This window comes from Grampus griseus (assembly GCF_964374135.1).
Source record: "Grampus griseus genome assembly, chromosome: 10".
Taxonomy (NCBI): Eukaryota; Metazoa; Chordata; class Mammalia; order Artiodactyla; family Delphinidae; genus Grampus; species Grampus griseus.
This window is the reverse complement of record NC_139004.1, coordinates 45,229,354-45,252,488: the sequence shown is the minus strand read 5'-3', so window position 1 is coordinate 45,252,488 and position 23,135 is coordinate 45,229,354. Positions and strand designations below refer to the sequence as shown.

At 35.0% G+C, this 23,135-nt stretch overlaps 1 protein-coding gene across 1 annotated transcript in view; it reads right to left on the bottom strand.

The window, feature by feature from the left end:
- KHDRBS2 (KH RNA binding domain containing, signal transduction associated 2) overlaps window positions 1–23,135 on the bottom strand; it is a gene marked incomplete at both ends in the record, with an annotated part of 694,748 nt that overhangs the window by 589,713 nt on the left and 81,900 nt on the right. Inside the window, one exon of the mRNA XM_082664427.1 lies at window positions 6,892–7,019. Within this exon, the coding sequence (XP_082520553.1) occupies window positions 6,892–7,019 (128 nt within the window). The remainder of the gene's footprint in view (window positions 1–6,891; window positions 7,020–23,135) is intronic.

Genomic DNA, 23,135 nt, shown 5'->3' with positions numbered 1-23,135 from the left:
TCTTGCTCCTTTGCCTGCAAGGTATTTCCCTGTCTTCTCATGTTGTCTAATTTACAGTATTTGAGGTATACTATCCCTCAGCTGCAGGGTCATAGTTCCTCTTGCTTCTGTTCTCTGCCCCCAGTGGTGAGGTTGGTCCAGTGGCTTGCTTAGGCTTCCTGATGGGAGGGACTGGTGCCTGCATTCTAGTGGATGGAGCTGTCTTTTCTCTCTGATGAGCAGGGCTGTGTCAGGTGGTATGTTTTGGGGTGTCTGTGAGCTTAGTATGACTTTAGGTCGTCTGTATGCTGATGCATGGTTTTGTCTTCCTGTCTTATTTGTTGTTTGGTGTGAGGCGTTCAGCCCTGGGAGCTGCAGGCAGTTGGGTGGAGCTGGATCTTGGATTCAGACAGAGGCCTCTGTGAAAGCACTCGGTGATTAATCTTCCCTAGGGCAGGGAATTCTCTCATGGTCCAGCGTCCTGGACTCAGTGCTTCCATCCTGGAGCCTCAGGCCCAACTTCCAGTCAGGGAACCAAGACCCTGCAAGTCACTCATCCTGACAATAAAGGTGATTAAAAAAAATTTTTTTAAAACACTAACAAAACCCCAGACAAATGGTAAAAATTAAAATAAAAAAAACGGAAACAGAAACAAGGAAACACACACACAAAAGAAACAGAGCCAAATAAAGCAAAAAGCAAGAGAACAACCAGACAAACAAACAAACCCAGGAATGAAATCAAACCATTAAAAAGAAAAGTAACAAAAACACAAAACCAAAAAAACCAAACCAAAGCAGAGTGCCAATTGAAGAATGAAGCAAAGAAACAAAGTGACAAAAATGATTAAAAAAAAAGAAAATGGGGAAAGAAGACAGAACAACAGAAAAGCAACATAGAAATAGAAATGTAAAAAAATAAGATAAAAAATATATTAAAGTAAAAGAAAGGAAAAAAAAAAAAAGACAAACAAGGCCCCAGACAAATGGTAAAAACAGAATCAAACAACCAAAAACAGAAACAAGGAAACACACACACATGCAAAAGAAAGAAAAACAGAACCAAACAAAAACAAAAACAGAAAAAAAACAAAACAGAAACAAAAAAACAAGAGAACAACCAGAGAAACTGAAGAACCTAAAAACAAAATCAAAGAATTAGAATCAAAACTAACAAAAACACAAAACCTAAAAACAAAACCAAAGAAGTATGCCAACTGAAGAATAAAGCAAAGAAACAGAACAAACCGATAAAAATAATTTTAAAAAAAGGGAAAAAACAAAACAACAGAAAAGGAAAGTAGAAATGGGAATTTTTTTTAAATACAAAATATATGAAAGAAAAAGAATAAAATGAGAGAAAAGAACACAGAACAACATAAAAGAAAAGTGAAAACAGAAATATATAAAAAAATTTTTTAAACGTTATAAAACACGAAGATTCCCCCCCCCAAAATAAACTAAAAAAAAAAAGCTAGAACCAACAAGAGAATGAATCAAAATATAATAAAAGTAATAGTAATAATTATGTTTCCGTGGGGTCTCAGCTGTTAAGTGTCCTTGCACACGCCATGAGCCACAGCTCACCTCTGCCTCCCCAGGAGGTCCTCCTCTGCCTCTGGGCTGGTCCCTGGACCTGCTGTGGGCCCTGTGGGGACCACGCAGACTCTGATGTGGCCCAATTCCTGTGTGTTCTTGTCCCCAAACTCCACAGCTGCCAGAGATAGACTGTTTTCATTTGTGGGAACACTCATTGTCTACTCAGATATTGGATAGACGTAGGGTCTAGCTGATCATGTGGATTTAATCTGCAGCTTGTACAGCTCACGGAAAGATTTTCAATCCTCTTTCTTAGTCGCCCCATCCCTGGGGTTCAGCTTTGGTTTTATCCCCAACTCTGCATGTGGTCCAACCACAGGAGTCTGGTCTTGAGGATGCCTTGGAGCTCATGGCTCTGCCCCAGTGAGGACCAGGCACAGAGGTGGTATGACTGCTTGGATGGCAGGAGCCCTGGTGGTGCCAAATGTGCAGGGAAGCCAGCGATCATGGGTGCAAGAGATATGGCCCTAGTGAGGGCCTTTTCTGGCACCTGGCATAAGGTGCATGAGGGCTGGCCCTGGCCGGGCTATTTTTGGTGCCCGGAAGCTGGCATGTGAGGGCTGGCCCTGAGAGGGCTTCTTTTATTGTCCGTTGGTGGGTGCCAGCATGAGGGGACAGAGAGGCTACAATAGTGGCTCCTCCCCCTGAGTGTGACTCAGCAGTAGTGCCTGCTTCCATGGCAGTCCGGTCTTCCTCTGTAGGCATTCCCTGCTGTGGATTTCTTCCCTCCTGTCCCCTCAGTCTGTCTTCCCACAGCCAACACCAGTTCTTGCCCCAGGCCTCTTCTCCAATCCCAATGCTCCAGCTCCCAGCTCCCTTGCACACCTGTGAACACACGTCCCAGTCCAGGGCACGTAGGGCCACAGTACAGACTGTGTAGTTCTGAGTCTGCTGCATCTGTCACAGATCAGCCACTTCACCCTCTTCCAACAGCCTCAAATGCTTCCCTTCTGTCCCAATTGATTTCCCTGTCAGAGAAGGGTTTCCCCAAATCCAGGAATCTCTCCTCTGCTTCAGCTCCCCAACTGCGGGTGCAGGCCCTGTCCCACTTCCTCTCCTCATCCTCTACCTTTTTTATTTTTTGTCATACCCAGTTATGCAAGGATCTTTATAGTCCTTTCTGTTGTTCAAGGTCTTCTGCTAGCATTCAGCCAGTGTCCTGTGAGAACTGTTGCATCTATAGTTGTATTCCTGATGCATCTGTGGAGAGAGATGAACTCCACGTCCTCCTACTCCTCTGCCACCTTAACTCATCATCCTATTAACCATTCTTAAATGTTCTGATAATTACTTAAAAAGTTAGAAAAAATAACAGGTTTTGGTTTTCATCTTTCAAAGTACAGAGAAGGAAACAAGATTTGTGGGAGGACATGCCAGGCTGCGGAGAGTGCTTCCAACCAGGCACAGAAGGCAGCCCCTCTCTCTGGGACTGAGCAGGCAAAGACAAAATATAGAGCAAGTGTGGTGTTTTTGAACATATTTTGGAACTTTAATTTTCTGCATTAATCTACATAAGGAATTGATTTCAAAAGCAGCACAGGGGGACATGGCTGCATTTGATCTTAAAAGGGGCTAAATTTTGGGGGCCGATTTATGCTCCTGGCAATTTATTGCTTTAAAAGTTGGCAGTAATTTGGGTCGAGAAATAAAATGTGGGCCTTGGGGCAAATTTAATTGAAGAAGATGTCTGAAGTATTTTAGAGGATTCTAAAGGCAACATCAAAAAGGTATTTTTAAAAGACACTGAGAGGTTGAATTGCCCAGATGGACAAATAGGTACAATAGCAACAGGCAGGTCTCCAGCAGGTGGAGGCAGTACTGCCCCATCCTCTGACCCTCCTCACTGTGCCCATGCTTGTGACGGGCATCCTTCTGCATGGATGCCTGCTTGTGATAGTCATCCTTCTAGCAGAACAAAACAGAACACAGCAGCCAACATTATGTGTATCTTAGTTTCTTATGTCCTGTAAGGCACTTTTTTCTGCTTCTTGCAAGGATGAAGACTGTCTTCATTAATATCAAATTTATGCCCCAAGCTACAGTTCTCTTCTTTTTCTGTATATGTAATCTCCTAGCACATCAACACTAAATCATAATGCCCTAATACACTTTCAAAAGCAACTAAACTCAATACACATACTTCCAACACTACAAACAACTCAATATAAGAAGCCATGACCAAATTCACATGTGCAAAGTTTACAGACAAAAACAGTGAGTTATAAACACCACTTGCCTGATAGACACTGTAAACTGATTCTGATTATAATATGCATAAGAGTTGGAAGTATCCAAATTTGAAAAAAGTAAATGTGTATTGGACTATAAAGTGCCGTGTGTGTGGATTCAGGGAGAAAGAGCTAATGTTAAAGGTGGTGCGTTTTCCACAATAATCTCAGGATTATAGAGGAACAGACTGACCACGTTGCTTCCTTAGAGATTTGACCATCAAGACATAATCGCTCTGATTCTAAAACATTTGCAAATGTAAACAATAGATATACAAAGTCTATTTATTTACTAATCTTGTTACAAAAAAAAAAAATTAAAACAAACAAGAAAAACTGTCCATTAAAATAATTTAATATGGCTTTTTCCTCCAAATTAAGTGATTAACTACAAAACACTAGATAAATCATTCTTAATGTGTGTGAAAAGTATTCTTATATTTTCTATAATTTAAATCTTAAATTTCTCTCAGTTCCTTGAATTAATTAAGTCAGCAAACTAACTTGAATTAGAGACTAATTGAAACAAAATCTGTCTGTAAAAGGTCAAGTAGTAAAATCGGGATGAGGTCATTTCCTCAAGAATTCCCATAATTCTATATTACTCTTTGTTGGAGAGGATGATGTCAACACCACATGGACTGTCAGTCCACACAGCAGGCATCAAGGGCAGGGACGGCTGTGGGAGAAGACGTGTGAGGCAGGCCTTTCCCTGATGGACCCCTAAAGGGTGCATCACTTTTTATTTTAAAAGAGTAAACCTTGAACCCATACTCTTGTGTCCTGCTCAACAGTTCACAGGGTCATACCGCACTACACGTGTTACAGCTCACAAATGCACAGCAAATACGGTTCAAGATTAGAGATTATAATATTAACACCACAGATATTCAGTCAGCAGGAGAGAAACACCACTTTTGAAAGTAAATATTGTTTTCAAAACGTTGATTTTAATTTTATTGTTATAGTATAAAAACAAGCAAAAACAAATGTAGGTCAACTTGATAGATGATTGTGTTTCTCAGTATTCTTTTTCTGTAAAAGGGCTCTAAGAGTTCTCTATGTGTGATAATTAGATGTATGAAATGCACATCACCATAATAAATAAAGAAGTTTGGCATTATATTCATTATATTCATAAAAATGGTAGATTTTATAAGGCATAAATTGTTATTTGATAATACTCCGTAAAACTATTAATCATTAGGAGCTATCGGTTTTAACTTTCTTCCACACTTTATATGAAAAAGTCATGTAAAATTTGAGCATTTTTAGTCAAGTTAAAAATGTAATGGTTCACGAAAAATGAAGAATTTTAAAATAACAGCAGCCTCGTGAAGCATTCCATCTAGAGCAAAGATTATTTCTTTGAGCAGTTCACAATTAGTTGTGAATTTTTTATGAGCAAGTCATAATTAGTTACCACATCTGTAAAATAGAAGTTTTATATATTCTGTGATTTCCAAGATTAGTCTCAGCTTAAGCATTCTGTGATTCTAAAAATTCAAGGGGGTACAATAATTTGCTAGTGAGACATGGTTTATTTCAATATGAATAATAGGTGGTTTTGTTGTTTAAAAACCTTCCTATAAATTATGAAATTAAATATCACACAAAAATTGACACCATAAAATATTCTTGTTTCAGTAGTCATCATTATGAATCAAGAGTAAACTACTACTGTAATATTCAGTATAACATCACTCACACCCATCACTTGGAGAGCTATCAGGACTTGAAACGCCAACACAACTTGGTCAGAGATATAGAGCTACATTTTATTGAGAAGCAGATACTGAGTCTATCACGAGCTTTCTCATATCCTAAGAATGGACAAGTATTATTCTGAGAAAAAGTATCAAGTTATGTAACATATAAATATATGATTTAAAGAAGGACCCTGTACTCCATCTAGACTCTAAAGGTTTAATTAACCAGGTTCCTTAAAAAAGACACAATACCCCATCATATTTCTACCATATTTCATTACTAAGTAAAACTTTTCATGTACATTTCTATGACAGCCCAATTTAATATTTTAAAACATAAGTGTAAAGTAAATTTCATAAAATTTAAATTATAAATATATATCTATTGAATGTACCTATCTTGCAATAGTGTAGGTCTAGCTCAAAATAAACACAAAAACCAAAAACGTGTATGCCCAAAAAACCTCATCTGAAAGTTAAATTTTATGGTTTGATGTGCTGTAACAGCTTATTCTGTTTGAAATAATTACAAACACAACCTTCTACTTAATTGTATTTACTAAACTTTATCATATTAGAAGACAATTGGTAAACTACAGCATTTATTTCTGTAATCTTTATTATTAGGACAATTATATGGTCTTTGCTTCAGATACACTCTTCAGAAAGTTAATTACCAGCTTAAATCTTTGAGTTTCCTTTTTTTTTTTGCTTAGGTAATTTACTTAAAAAAAATTAAAAAAAGAAACTGCTTTCAACCATTGGAATTTATGAATATAAGTAATGAAACCATGCTATTGAAATGTTATATTTTATAATAATGATTCTGCTGATAAAAATATCACATGATGACAAAGTGTCTAGTGAAAAAGTATTTTCAAGAAAATACTATCATAATCATTATATAAATGGACTCTGAATATAGAAGACTAGAGATTACAATCCAAGGGTCTAATAAAGACTATATTACCTTCCTAAATATAATAATTCTCTGCTGTTTGGCTAATGCTGTATATTGACAGTAGCAGTAATTCTACTCCCTTTTGCAATAAGAATATGCATTTTAACATGAACCAAAACATTACTGAGTGCGCATATTTGAAAAATCAAATTGTCAAATGATTTACACATTAAATAACTTATTAAAATATCTAGTTATGCTTCCCATATTCACAGAATAAAAATACAGCCATCAGTTGAAAATTTTTGTACTTTCAAAGAGTTTTCCTTCTTCTATGTCAGTATCATATATTTGTGTATATTAATAAAATGAAGCTTTACACATTTATTTCATGAAAGACAATGAATAAACCATCAAGTCTTATTTTTATCAATTTTTTCTTAATTCTATGTGAACAAAGCATATATTACAGTACCTTTGGATACTGTTTGACAGGAATCAATACCCTTTCTGAGAGCTTTATGTTTTTGTTGCTGATGACATCAAGATATTTCTTTTCTTCATCTTCCTTTTTTCCATCAGAACCTTGAAATTTTTCAATTTCTGAAAAAAATTCACAAGAAAAACATTAAATGAAATAAGAAGTCATCATAAATACACTGACTGTTCTTATCACTCCCTTTCTTAAATAAGATTTTTAAGAACCTTGATAAAGGGACTGAAAGCTATGCTACTGTACTGTCTGTACAATGATCTATATCACCTAAAACCAAAAAGCAATGACTGAAGATACAACTGTCTTCTGTGAAACAAAGGATGCATTTAATTAACTTTTAACGTCTTCAAACAAAATTTGAGAAAGAATATTCCCTTTAATTATTTAAAATATCTAAGCAAACATAAATTTCCTAGGAGCAATGAATAGAACAAATATATTTTAACGTTAAATGTTTTGTTTTTAGTCAGAATTGTTCCTAAGGAAAAATAACTGAAAATAGAAATCATCCATTATCTAAAATAGGGTAGTAGAGATAAACAGTATGCTATTTTATATTCTCACAAACTTAAATCCAATTAAAAAGGGGAGTCACAGAAAAGTCACATAAAGGATTAAATCTGTAAATGATATCATTCATATTCATCAACATGAAATTACCTACATAGATGTTTAAGAGGAAATACTAATTTATCCTTATGAGAATCTTCCCAAAGTGAATTTTTTTTTTTATTTATTAAGTTTTGTCTGCATTGGGTCTTCGTTGTTGTGCACGGGTTTCTCTAGTTGTGGCAAATGGGGGCTACTCTTCATTGTGGTGCACGGGCTTCTCTTGTTGCGGACCATGGGCTCTAGGTGTGCGGGCTTCAGTAGTTGTGGCATACAGGCTCAGTAGTTGTGGCTTGTGGGCTCTAGAGCACAGCCTCAGTAGTCTGGTGCATGGGCTTAGTTGCTCTGCAGCATGTGGGAACTTCCCAGATGAGGGCTCGAACCCATGTCCCCTGCACTGGCAGGCAGATTCTTAACCACTGCACCACCAGGAAAGTCCTGAATATCTTTTAAGCAAACGTACACTATTTATCCTTCCTTCCTTTTTAAAATTAATTTATTTGCCACAGAAATACAAAGGTTCGTAAGAGACTGCTACAAGCAACTATAGGCTAATAAAATGGACAACCTGGAAGAAATGGACAAATTCTTAGAAAGGTACAATCTCCCAAGACTGAATCAGGAAGAAATAGGAAAAAATGAACAGAAATTGAATTCATGATTAAAAAACTCTCAACTAACAAAAGTCCAGGACCAGATGCCTTCACAGGCAAAGTCTATCAAATGTTGAGAGAAGAGCTAACACCCATCCTTCTGAAAGTATTCCAAAAAACTGCAGAGGAAGGAACACTCCCAAGCTCCATCACCTTGGTACCAAAACCAGACAAAAATACCACAAAAAAAAAATTATAGGCCAATATTACTGGTGAACATTCCTCAACAAAATATTAGCAATCTGAATCCAACAAAACATTAAAAGGATCATACACCATGATCAAGTGCGATTTATCCTGGGGATGTGAGAATTTTTCAGTATCCACAAATCAATCAGTGTGATACACCACATCAACAAACTGAAGAATAAAAACGACATGATCATTTCAACAGATGCAGACAAGACTTTGGAAAAAATTCAACACTCATTTATGATAAAAACTCTCCAGAAAATTACAGAGGGAACATACCTCAACATAATAAAGGCCATATATGACAAGCCTATAGCTAACATCATACTCAATGGTGAAAAGCTGAAAGCAGTTCTTCTAGGATCAGGAACAAGACAAGGATGTCCACTCTTGCCACTTTTATTCAACATAGTCTTGGAAATTCTAGCCATGGAAATAATAGAAGAAAAAAATAAAAAGAATCCAAATTGGAAAAGACGAAATGAAACTGTCACTGTTTGCAGATGACATGATACTATACATAGAAAATCCTGAAGATGCTGCCAGAAAACTACTAGAATTCATCAATTAATTTGGTAAAGTTGCAGGATACAAAATTAATACACACAAATCTTTTGCATTTCTATACACTAGCAATTAAAGATCAGAAAGAGAAATTCAAGAAACAATTCCATTTACCATCTAATCAAAAACAAAATGTACCTAGGAATAAACCTACCTAAGGAGACAAAAGACCTGTACTCCAAAAACTATAAGATGCTGATGAAAGAAATAAAAGACGACAGAAACAGATGAAAAGATATACCATGTTCTTGGATTGGAAGAATCAATATTGTCAAAATGACTATAGTAGCTAAGGCAATGTACAGATTCAATGCAATCCTTATTGGTTTATCCTTGTCACTCTGTCATAGATATAAATTAAATTTGTCTGACATTATTTGCTCTCTACAAAGCTACCACTTAGGCATTTTTAGACATTTGAAATTTGATCACTTGATGATTAATTCCAACAAGTTTTCCATCAAGAAATGGGGCTGGATGAAATAACATTTCCACTGATTTTTCTGTTAATTTCTATACTTTCCTTTAAAAATTTCTTTTCGTTTTTTTTTTCTTTTAATTGGGGTATATTGCTTGACAATATTTTGTTAGTTTCTGCTGTATAGCGAAGTGAATCAGCCATATGCATACATATATCCCCTCCTTTTTGGATTTCCTTCCCATTTAGGTCACCACAGAACATCGAGTAGAGTTCAATGCTATACAGCATCGTTCTCATTAGTTATCTATTTTATACATAGTGTATATATGTCAATCCCAATCCCCCAAGGCACCCCATCCCCCTTTCCCCCCTTGGAATCCATATGTTTGTTCTTTATGTCTGTGTCTCTATTTCTGCTTTGCAAACACTTTCATCTGTGCCATTTTTCTAGATTCCACATATATGCATTAATATACAATATTTGTCTTTTTGTGTCTGACTTACTTCACTCTGTATGACAGTCTCTAAGTCCATCCACGTCTCTACAAATGATCCAACTTTCTCCCTTTTAATGGCTGAGTAATTTTCCATTGTGTATATGTAACACATCTTCTTTATACATTCATCTGTCGATGGACTTTTAAGTTGTTTCCATGTCCTACTGTAAATAGTGCTTCAATGAACACTGGGGTGCATGTGTCTTTTTGAATTATAGTTTTCTCAGGGTATATGCCCAGTAGTGGGATTGCTGGGTCATATGGTAGTTCTATTTTTAGTTTTTTAAGGAACCTCCATACTGTTTTCCATATTGGCTATATCTATTTACATTCCCACCAACAGTGCAAGAGGGTTCCCTTTTCTCCATATCCTCTCCAGTATTTATTGTTTGTGGATATTTTGATGATGGCCATTCTGACCAGTGTGAAGCCATTGTAGTTCTGATTTGCATTTCTCTAATAATTAATGATGTTGAGGATCTTTTCATGTGCCTCTTGGTCATCTTTATGTTTTCCTTAAAAGAATTTTATATTTATTTTGCCCTTTTGATAGTTTCAGGGAATTATCTCATCTTCCCTGATGTATCTATTAATATATGACTAATAGATCTGTCATTGCACTTCTCGACTGTATAGTCACAAAGTGGTATATACCAAACTTGCCTGATTTTAAAACCATGGAAAATAAGGCATACACACTTTTCCTTTTGTAAATTTAAAAATTACTTTAAATTTTTAAAGTAATTCTTTTTTTACTTCATAATTAATGCATATTCATTGTGGAATGTTCAGACAATATAGATATCCATAAACATGGAAAGGCACTGATTATCATCCAGCAATAACTAATCAGTTTTTTATAGAGATGTTGAGTCATTTTATATAGTTATTTTTTTATACAGTCTCTATTTAAATATGGCTTCCATATTATTGGAAAAACATAATACATAAAGGAAAGCTTAATTTTGTTAAAAAGTGTTAAACTACAAAGATTTTAATAGTTTTGTTTTTCTTTCACTGTTTATGTGTTAAGATATAGATAGATAGATATTTAGATAGGTAGATAGATTCAAGGATTTATTTTAGCATTCATTAACTTATTTTTAGTGGCTATCACCACAGTACACCATAGGGTTATGTGGAGATTACAACAGAGTTAAATGTTGGTGTGCCTGTATGCACCTTGCACAACTTCACTCATTGGTTTAAGTCAGATGGAAGGTACAGTAAGAAGGTATTCTCTTTATTATGGTAAAAACTACATAACATTATTTATCATTTTAGTCATTTTTAAGTGTATAGCTCAGTAGTGATAAGTACATTCACATTATTGTGCAACAGATCTCCATAACTTCTTAATGAATTGTCTAGAGTTTTAGTTTTGTAAGATGAAGAAGACATAATAAATATATATATATATATACCTAAAAAGGAGCACCAAAATATATAAACAATTATTAACAGACATAAAGGAAGAAATTGACAGCAATACAATAATAGTAAGGAAATTTAACACCCCACTTACATCAATGGATAGATCATTAAGACAGAAAGTCAACAAGGAAAGAGTGACCTTAGATGAAACATTAGACCACATGGATTTGATAGATTTGTACAGCACATTCCATCCAAATACAGCAGAATACACACTCTTGTCAAGGACACATGAAACTTTCTCAAGGACAGACCATATGCTGGGACTCAAAACAAGTCTCAATAAATTAGAGGACTGAAATCAGATCAAACTTCTTTTCCAATGAAAATGCTATGAAAGTACAAATCAACTAAAAGAAGAAAACTGGAAAAATCACAAATATATGGAGACTGAACAACATGATACTGTACAACTACTGGGTCAATGAAGAAATCAAAGGAGAAATTAAAAAGTACCCGGAGACAAATGAAAATGAAAATGTGACATACCAAAAATCTATGAAATACAGAAAAGGTGTACTAAGAGGAAAGTTCACTGCAATACAGACCTACCTCAAAAAACAAGAAAAAGCTCAAATAAACAATCTTTACACTTAAAGGAAATTAAAAAAAGACGAACACATGAAAATATGCTCAACATCACTAATTATTAGAGAAATGCAAATCAAAACTACAGTGAAGTATCACCTCACACAGGTCAGAATGGCCATCATCAAAAAATCACCATCTGCATTGACGACCATCTGCATCGGCCACCTTTCACCTTTTCAGACATTGAGCCCAAACTACCTTTCTGAGTTCTAAAACTTCTGACTTGACATTTCCACCCTAAAATTTCCAAGAAACTTGAAACTCTAACTGAATTCAACTTAACTCTAAAGCTTATTCTTTCTGGTCACCCGAGAACAAGAAGAACACGGATCTTAGCCATTACCCATGAGCTGCTGCCTAACCCTCCTCACTGTGCAGGCAACAGTCACCGAGGCCCCTTGGTCCCACTGGGGCCCCTCAACCCCAGCCTCCACTCAGGGGCTCTCCACTACTCCAGACCCTTTCCATCCACTTCCACCTGTGGCAGCAGACTTTAAACTAGTTTCTTTGAAGACCATGCATGACTTATCTTTCACATCCTGGCTAGCTTTTTAAAACACAGATCTGAGCATTACACATTCCCCTTTTGTATAGCAGTATGGTATTTGTGTCATGTTTATTCCATGGCTCTACTGAGCATTCAGATTTTCTTTGTTGGATGAATGAGTGTCACTGCACTGACAAGTACCTGCTTCTCGCTGACTGAAGGTTAAATTCTTAATTTTTTTCCTGTCACTAATAATCAATCAGCCATTCCTTTCTCATCTCTGGCCACAGTCTAGTGTTGTCTCACACAGCGTTCCAACCTCACTCAGACCCTAAGCAGATTCATCCTTAGCATGCTTCCAAAGTCCTTAGTTTGCCACTCCTGATCCCTCCTGTATCCTCTGATCGGTGAAGGGCTACTCTCCTGTCTTTAAATGCTTGAACACTCATCTTGCATGACTATCCCATCCTGGGTCTCCCTTAATATTTTGTACTTTTTAAATACAGCACTTTTAATCACTTTGTACCGTTCTATTTACAACTGTTTTCCACCATTAAACTGTGACTTCCTTGAGGCCAGGGACCATATCACATTTATTATTATTTTTTACTCCCAGCACCCATTACAATAAATGATGAATTATAAACTCAAAATTGAACTACTCATCAGACTGTCCAAATAAGTTTTTCTAGAAAAAATGTCTCTTGGTATTTAAGTCAAAAACTTCATACAATATATGTGACTGTCAATACAATGATTTTTAGATCATTGCTTACATGGGAAAACTCATTTATTTCCACAAAACACAGCATTTTAAAATTCATATTTATTTCCACAAAATGCAATACAATAAGTTTTATAATCTGGAGTGGTTTTAATCTCATGTTTGAATGTGCATGTTTGAAAGCCTAAGGGCAAAGGGACTGACATCTAAAAGAGGGGATGAGTATTCAAAACAACTACTTTTTACACCCTTATTGTTTAGTAAACATTAGGTGATATTTTAAGCACTTTACAACCAAACATGATTTTGTTACTATATGTTGCTGTTTAGCTATAATTTTGGTTGTAGTTTAGAAAGTTGGCTGAAACTTTTGAGTTGACATGTAATGTATATAATTTTTCATATAAAATATTGAAAAATAAGCTCTCAAGATGGTCTTTTTTACTCAATATATTTGATTTTTTCCAGTGAATTACTAATGTTACATGGGAGCAGTCTGAAGTCATTAATAATTTACTTCTGATTTTCTCATATTCATAATCAACTATATTTCTAAAGCATGAGTAGAACATATGTCCTATGTTTGTGGGAAAAAATGAGAGACTTTACTTTTGCCAAAGGTATCTTGGGATACACCATCTTAATAAAAAGAAAACAACACATTTAAAATCAGCTGCTCAAGCTGCACTGTTTGTTCGAATTAAAATACTTTTTCTGAGCCTAATTTTACTGTGATAATTATCTAAATCAGAATATATTCACCATTTTGACTAATTTTACAGAAATACTACACCCAGGTGTGTTTAAATTGGTTTTCATTTATTTTCAAGATGTTTAAAAGCCTAATTACGTTAGGCACTCCTTGTGTTTAATTTTCCTGAATTGAATAAAGGTGGGCTATTATTCACTGGAGTTAAAAATTCCTAACATGTCAACAGAAAAAAAGCATTTAAATAGAACTGAGTATGACCTGCTTCACATTCATCTGCTCCAGGGCAGAGTTTCTTCATCCAATACTTTCATCACTTAGCAAATGTTACAGAGAGTGTCTTACTGTGTGTAAGTAACTGGGAGGGAGAAGAAGTAACACTCTGTGCTCAAGTGCTAACTATCCAGTGGCTTATAATTCCAAGTATCACAGTGAATAGTTTATTTTATTGTTGTTCATACCATCCCTAATGTGTTACCTATATATTTCAATAAGCCATACTTATGTAAACCAAATTCACAAGTTTATTAAATACATTTGCAGTATTTATGAATGGCACAATTAATAAACTGGGAACCCATCTTCAATGGGTCAATGCTATAGGAGCATTGATCTTGATGAATAATATATGCAAATGGTACCCAATTATGACACTGGTATATAGAAGAAATTCTGAGATTCCATATATATATATATATATATATATATATATATATATATATATATATATATATATATATATACCCCTACCTTGTTGGATTGCTTTGAAATTAGCTAGGATATAATTTATGGGCTTGGTGTTTGTAGTGATTTCCAATCTTCAGAAAAAATTTACCAACATTTTCCCTTGACCCCAGTCATCTTTTCCCAACTAATAAAGAGGGAAGCTCCTATAATGAATCAAGGGCAAATAATCAAGGGCTATATTAGAAAATAAAATTTCTACAGTAGTTAAAGATGATTTTTTTTTTAGCTTCTTGGATCCATTCTACTTTCCATTTGTTCTTCCTATTCCTCTTTTTAGTTATCCCCATGCAGCTCTGATAAAACAGACTGGCCATATCTTATGAAGGGCCTCTGATCACCATGGCGTGGTGCTGAACAAATGCACACAAAGGCCTGTCTCTGGCTGCTCTTCTTTAGATGCAGTGAGAAAAGTTTTATTCTTTGAGTTTGCGTTCCTCTGCCTCTCCTCGCCAATAAAGTAGTAAATCCTTGAGGAATGAAACCATCCCTGGACCTAAGAGAAAGGGGCCAGTGTCTGGTTGCTACTCAGCCTGAATTTCATCTTAAGGTAGGCTTGATTCCATAGGTCTCACAAACGGCATAGCTTGTCATGATAAACTATAGAATTCTATCTCTATGGACTTGCCTCTTCTGAACTTTCCACACAAATGGAATCACACACCGTGTGGCCTGTTATGCCTCGCTTGTTTCACTTAGTGTATCGTTCTTGAGGTTCATTCATGTTGTAGCATATATTGGTACTTCATTCCTTTTTACAGCCAAATAATATGCTACTGTATGTATACATCTTTTTTTTTTTTTTTTTACCCCATTCATCAGCTGATGGGAATTTAGGTTGTTTCTACATTTTTGATAAAATACCTAGCGTTGTTTTGAGCATTTGTGCACCACTTTTTGTGTGGATATTTGTTTTTAGTTCTCTTGACTAGATTCCTAGGGGTGGAATTAACTCAGTCATACAGTTTCTATATGCTTAACATTCTGAACAATTGCCAAACTACTTTCCAAAGTTACTGTATCATATTAAAATCCAACACTTGTTATTTTCTATCTTATTTTAGCCATCTTAGTGTGTATGAAGTTGTACCTCATTCTGACTTTGATTTGCACTTTTAATAACTATGTTGACATCTTTTAATGTGACTGCTGGTAATTTGCATATATTCTATGGAGAAATGTATACTCTAATCCATTGCCTATTTTTATTTAAATTAAGTCTTTGCCTATTGATTTGAAGATTTCCTTATATTCTTGGATACAAGTCTCTTATCACACAGTAATTTGCAAGTATTTTCTCCTATCCTGTGTGTTTTCTTTTCATTTCCTTGATGGTATCATTTGTACCACATAAGTTTTAATTTTTATGTAGTCCAATTTTTCTCTCTCTTTTGTGGTCACCTTTTATGTCATATCTAAGAAACGATTGCCTAACTCATGGTCAAAAAGATTTATTCCCATAGAATTTTATAATTTCAGTTCTTACATTTAGGTCTCTGATCTATGTTGAACTAATTTTCTGTATATGGTGTGAGGTAGGGGTCCAACTTCATTTTGCTGCATGTAGATATCCACTTGCCCCACCACCATTTATCAAAAGGACTATTGTTCCACACTGAATGTTCTTGGCACCCTTCTTAAGAATCTATAGTGTGAAGATCTATTTCTGCATTTTCAAATCTATTCTATTGATTTTTCTGTCTATCCTTATGTCAATACCACACTGTCAATACTACGCTGTCTTGATTACGTCAGTTTGTAGTAAATTTTGAAATCAGGAACTATGAGTTTTCCAAATTTGTACATCTGTTTCATGACTGTTTTGGCTATTTAGGTCTCTTGGATTCCCATATGAATTTTTGGATTAATTTGCCAGTGTATGAAAGAAAGCAGCGGGAATTTTTATAGGAATTGCAAAGAATCTGTATGTCAATCAAGGAATTTTGTCATCTTAATAATATTTAGTCTTTCAAATCACAGACATGGGATGCATTTCCCTCTGTTTAGGTCTCCTTTAATGTCTTTCAAGAATGCATTGTAACTTCATAAATTCCTTATACTTCTTTTGTCAAACTCAATCCTAAATAATTTATTCTTTTAGATGCTACTGTAAATGGAATTATTTTCTTAATTTCATTTTGGATCATTCATCTCTGACAGAGAAATACAATTTATTTGTGTATAATCATGTGTCCTGTAACCTTGCTGTATTTTTTTATTAGTTCTAATATCTTCGTGTAGATGCCTCAGGATTTTCTACATCAATTACATTTTGATATTTACATTCTCTTACCAATCTTTGTTTCCCACCACAAATTCTTTAGAAGAGAGTATCACTACATTATTCTTCCAAATCACTAACGTTTTTAATAAAATAAATTTAGGAAAGAAGACTGAATCAGAAATTTCTTAGTCACCAAACAAAAGTTCTCCCCTAGAAAAATAAATACATTTTGTTATAGAGCACAGATTATATTTTTATCCTAGTAAAATTGAAATTATTATTGTGAAATAATGACAGCACTCTGAAAATCTTTTCTGAGCTAAAGAAAGAAAAAAAGCCCTTGGGCAATGGATATTCAATAAATCTTCACTGAATGAATATAAAAATGAATGGCATGTATAAAAATATATGAAGTGTGCGCAGTCCAACTAAGAAAAATCCATGAATTCTCATCCCCAGAGGAAAGTCTTAGTACAGAAAAGGGTGCCTGAGCACTGATTCCCTGGTTTAGGCTGGACAGCACAGCCACTTAGCTCTATTTTATATGAACAAATTGGGGGGAAAAAAGAACAGGACTGAACATTAGAAATTATTTTTAATTTAAATTAATGAAATAATTGGGAACAATGTTTTGCATGTTGTTAAGCTGACTGTGACTAAAAATATTAAAACAGAGATCGAATAAGCATCTGTCATGGATTCTACAAAGTGATCTTCCATTCTAGGTAGGGGAGTGGACCAAGTGACCTCAAAGCTCCATGTAGGATCTATAATTATATTAATAAAAAGAACTCAAGTCCTTAATAAAAAGTGAATATTGTTTTCATAAAATGAAACTTGGAACGTCTGTCTAGACCAACTCTTACCATTTGCAGGGCCTGTAGTAATTGTGCAAATAGGAGCCCTTATACCATAAGGCTAAATATTTAAAAGTTACAAACCAAGTTAACAAAGTATTAAATAAAATAAGTTCTATTCTTCTACAATGACAAATACCCTTCCAACTTAATATTGGTATTACTATTCATTAGTTCCTAATCAGCAGACTTACACTTAGGTGTAAGACCTGATGGAATTTAGATGTCTCAGACTCCTTCAAGTTCTGTGCGAGAACAGATGGCATGGGAAGAGCCAGGTTACTCTCAGCTGTATCCAGTACCACAAGGTGAAGCCCACATCTGTGTGGACATCCATCCCACATGACCAAATTGCACAGAGCCATATATTAGAATTCTTTAGGTCTGGGGTGGGCACATCTGTGGTATGGTCTGTCCTTAGAAAAATGGACACTCAGCCCACACCACCAAGCTCCACCATACATCCCCTGCACACATTCTTTAGGCTTGGGGTATGCACCCCTGTGGCGTGGTCTGTCTATGGGAAGAGAGACACCCAGCCCACACTACCAAGCTCCAGCCATACATCCCCTGAATGTAGTCATTCCTTGGAAACCTTCAGGCTAGATGTTCATACACTAGCAATGAGGTCTGCCCTCAGGAAGATAGTCCCAAGAAATATATTTAAATAGGCCCTAGAAGTGGGTATGGGGTCAAATGGGCAGGGATTTCGGTGTTTCAGGTGTGTCTAGAATATGTTCTAGAAAATGGGGGTGGGGGTGTCAACTCTACATTGGCACAACAATTTGGTCCTATGAGGCTCCTTGCCACAGGGGGAGGTACAGCCAGAGAAGAACCACAGGGGGCTTCCACAGAGCAAAGCGCTCAGAGCAGGCCCCTCTGGCCCAGGGTTAATTAAGATGGAACCATGTTGGTCATTCTATAATCTACTTTGTCCTCTTGCATTTTACCAAGCAGGATAAAAATCACAATGACAAAAGAATTTGTACAATAATTAGAGCGACTACTTAAGCTTTTAATCTTATGAGAAAAATTCAGAACAAAGATTCAGAACATGAACATTTCAATCAAAAATAAGGTATTAGATGATAATAAATGAATTTGTCATATACAGGTAATTTCAAGATCCCTTGGATATGTAAGCTAACTTAACAGTCTTATGTTTTCCCTAAAATGCCATCACAATCTGAGGCAAATGTGATAAAGATATATACCATAATATCAAGTTACAACTTATACACTCTATTGTGAACATAGATCAAACAGTATTTCTAAAAACCTGTATTTTCCTGTGGTACAATCAAATCAACATGAATTCTGACTGGTATCATATACAATACATGCTCAATCATTTACAGGAACTGTTCCTTAAGATTACTCTGAGAACACTGCTTCTAAGAAAATGGGTCCAGAAGGAGTTTACTATTATAGTAAGACATGTATAGCCAATTCGATTATTTATCACACTAAGCATTAAAAATGAGCTTTCTTGAGCTCCGTCTTTTAGACTAATAAACATGAAAGCAGAGCAGAAATAGAGACACAGATGTAGAGAACAAACATATGGACACCAAGGGGGGAAAGTAGCAGGGTGCTGGTGGTGGTGTGATGAATTGGGAGATTGGGATTGACATATATATACTAATATGTATAAAATGGATAACTAATAAGAACCTGCTGTATAAAAAAATAAAATAAAATTCAAAAAAAAAAAGAAAGAAAAGAAAGCCCTCCCGTGTGTCTAGTAAGGACAAAGTACATGAATTTATAAATACAGATTTTAGAGTAGAGATAAAACTTCTAAAGCTTATATAAACAGATGAAAGAAGTTTATATAAAAATAGAACAGAAAAGGTATAATTAAAATGTGGCAGATGTGGCAGACTTTTGAAAGACATTTTGAAAGTTGTAAGAAAGGGTTGTGAATGTTAAGATGCTTAGAACAAAAGTGCACAGTTCATATTAAAATGTCCAAGATACTTTAAGACATCACATAAATGGCGTCTAGCTAGTATAAATAATAGAACACAATGAACTATACGTAGAAAAATACATGCCTTTAACAAAACAATAAATTTGTGAATCAAACTTTCAATTTTGCTTTGGACAAATGGATTAGAAGAATGAAACATTTTATCCTATAACCTTAAAACACTAGTTACTTTATAAGGTCATTAGTGCTTTAATGCCTTAAGCTAGTGGAGAGAAGACTATTTCTATAAAAGACAGCCAATGTTCAGCAATATCAATGTTCACACATTTCAAAGTTATGCACTTTCGTAAAATTAAAGACATAAATGTTTCAAGGATGTGTAATCTATCTTCTTGGTTTTAGAAATCTTTTTTCTTATAGATATCCAAGAAGTCATCTTTAAATAACTCTTTGGGTCAAAAACTCTACATAGTTACTTAAATGCACATGCAATAAGTATTTGTTATTTAAGATGTAGTTTTCCAGCAATATGTAAAAGTAACTTTACTTAAAAATAAATCCATACTAAGTAGTATAGGGCTTGTGTTTATTCCAATTATACACTTCATACTAGTACACGCATTCGATTATAGTTGGAAATACTATTATAATACAGTTACACCATTTCCCAAATATCAGTGAATAAGAATTTTGCCATTAAATTTTCAGAAACAGTGTTCTTCAGATTCTCATACCAACTTTGACTAATAATTGACCATTCAATTCAACTTCATAATCTGTGGGTCAGAAGCATAGAAATGTGGCAACTCCCCTGATCTTTTATCTCTTTAACCCTTTATATCAAAGACATTACTCAGTCTTTCCAGTGTCCTTTCAAAATATTTTCAGGATACAAATATACATGCAAGTATATTCAAGTATGATATATCCATATTCAAGTATGAGATAAGAAGCATTATGCTACATAATACAATCACAGATACATAGAAATAGATATATGATTGATACACAGACACATAATAGAGAGAGATGGATGGATGGATGGATGGATGGACAGACAGATGGCATTGTTCACCTGACTTCCTGTCCTTACCTCACATGTAGACATACTGCTGTTGGTCTGACTTCTCCACATCCAGACATGCAAGGCAGTGTGTTGGCATATGCACCATTTAACAAGTCAAGGCTATAAATTTCCATCTAATGATATTTAACTATGTATCTACCTACCCACACATACATAAAACATCTATACTATATATGTAATAAATATGTTATCAGTAGAAAAAGAATAACGTACAAGTAAGCAAAGAGCAGAATGGAAAAAGATTAAATAATCCCACAGTTGCTACTGTCAAACTTTTATCTATGCATCCACATTTCAAACAAGATTTTGTATATGCAACAAACATTGATTATCTATTATGTGACAGACATTGTTCAAGGTGATTGGGACATATCAGTGAATAAAAACAAATTAAAGGACTCTGTAACCCATACTATAAATTTAGACTATCTAAATTTATATATATATATATATATGTATATATATATATAAACACATTAATAACAAAAATTTAATTATTTTAAATGGTATAATTTGCTATCCAGACATGTATTCCAATACATGTTGTAAATGTCTGTTTTACCACCAAATCAAACTTACATGACTAGCAAGACTGCTGGCTCTGTCCTGTAAAGGAATGGGAGCGAGCATCCTTACATGACAAAATCCAATACCTATTTAGCCCTGAAGGGAGCAGGTAAATATTCTACCAATTTATCTCACAACATGCTTGAAGCCAAACTGAAAATCCATGTAAAAGTGGATTTTAAATTTGAACGAAGGTCTATATCAAATGAGAAGTACATATTACAAAACCCAGGGAAATTTAAAAGGAATCCACAAAACTATTGTTATCTAATCATTATCATATGAATTATGCTGTTTTTGACATCTGTCACCCCAACTGATTATCACATGGCTAAACGTAATGCCATCTCTATGGTCTGAGGAGCATTCCGTGCAAAGATTATTGTAAAAGATACTGGAGTTTCGACAGGAGGAAGTAGAAAAGGCAAAAAGTGTTTTCAACATCTCTCTCAGGGTAGGAAGAGCAAAAAGTGTTTTCAACATCTCTCACCCCTGCCACTCTCCTTTCCTGATATGTGAGAAAAAGTTAAAAGGGAAGATTTGAAGACAAGAATCAAAGACAGAGGCAGATCATATATTTTGTGAAAGTGGGTGAGCTTCATTTTTGGTGATTTACAGAGCATTCCTCAAAGTATGGTATAAGGTCTTACACACCCCATATGTACATGGAATGCATGTACATATACACACACATTCACACACTCACTAACTACCACCGTACCATCAGATATTGAGAATACTACACAAAGTGCTATTTAGAGCTAATGTCTCATAAGCAAGAAATATTGAAAATAGTTTGGCTTTTATTTATCTGTTAAGAAAAATTATTATCAAAGAACCTCAGACCACCCACTTTATTGGGTGGAACAGTAGAAAATAGAGATGATATTCCTAATAATTCTCTGGTTAAATAATAAATTCCTGATAAACACTTAGGTGCTAGTCACGATAGAAAACTTAAAGCATATTATTTTACTATTCTTTACTATTTACTATTTTACTAATCTAGCGAATAGATTATCTCTTTTCTAGAAATGTTATATTTCTTCACGTGCTTCCAATTAAGAAATATTCACAAGACAAATTACTTTATCAGAGAAACATGAACAGGAATGGTTAACTTAACATTGATCCACAAACAACAACATAATCACTGATTTGTTTCAATGATTTTAAAGATGAGGTTAAGAAACTCTGCCAGAATTAGTCTCTAAAATAAAGACAGAGGAGAAAGTCAGGAAAAGGTACAGGTCACCAAGCCACTGAACTTTTCTTAACAATACTCTAAAGCAGGGGTCCCCCAAACCCCAGTCCACAGACCGGTACCAGTCCTCGGCCTGTTAGGAACCAGGCCAAACAGCAGAAGGTGAGTGGTGGGAGAGCAAGCAAAGCTTCATTTCCCACTCCCCATCACTCGCATTACCGCCCAAACCATTCCCCCACTTCCCCGGTCCATGGAAAAATTGTCTTCTATGAAACTGGTCCCTGGTGCCAAAAAAGGTTAGGGACCGCTGCTCTCAAGTACTACCAAGTTCCATCTACAATGAATACTTAAAAAAAAAAAAAAAAAACTTGCAAATTTCAAACCCAACCTAAATTCTTTCTCCCTTTCTCTAAATACACATATGCACAAACACACACAGTTCTAAAAGATCCTCTTCAGTTTAACTCTTATATTGGGGTAACTCCAAAAAACAAACATGTCATAAACTAAGCATCTGAATTCTTGTAAACATCAGTTAGTTGTTATCAAAAGATAATGTGTATTCCTCATCAAATAAAATCATCCCGTAACATTAAATTATGTTAAAAGAAAATACTATATATTGTGTTGGCCAAAGAGTGCCATCGGTTTTTAAGTAAAAATAAAAGACACATTTTTCATTTTCACCAAGAACTTTATTGAACAGCGTATTCACCCTTTTGTTTA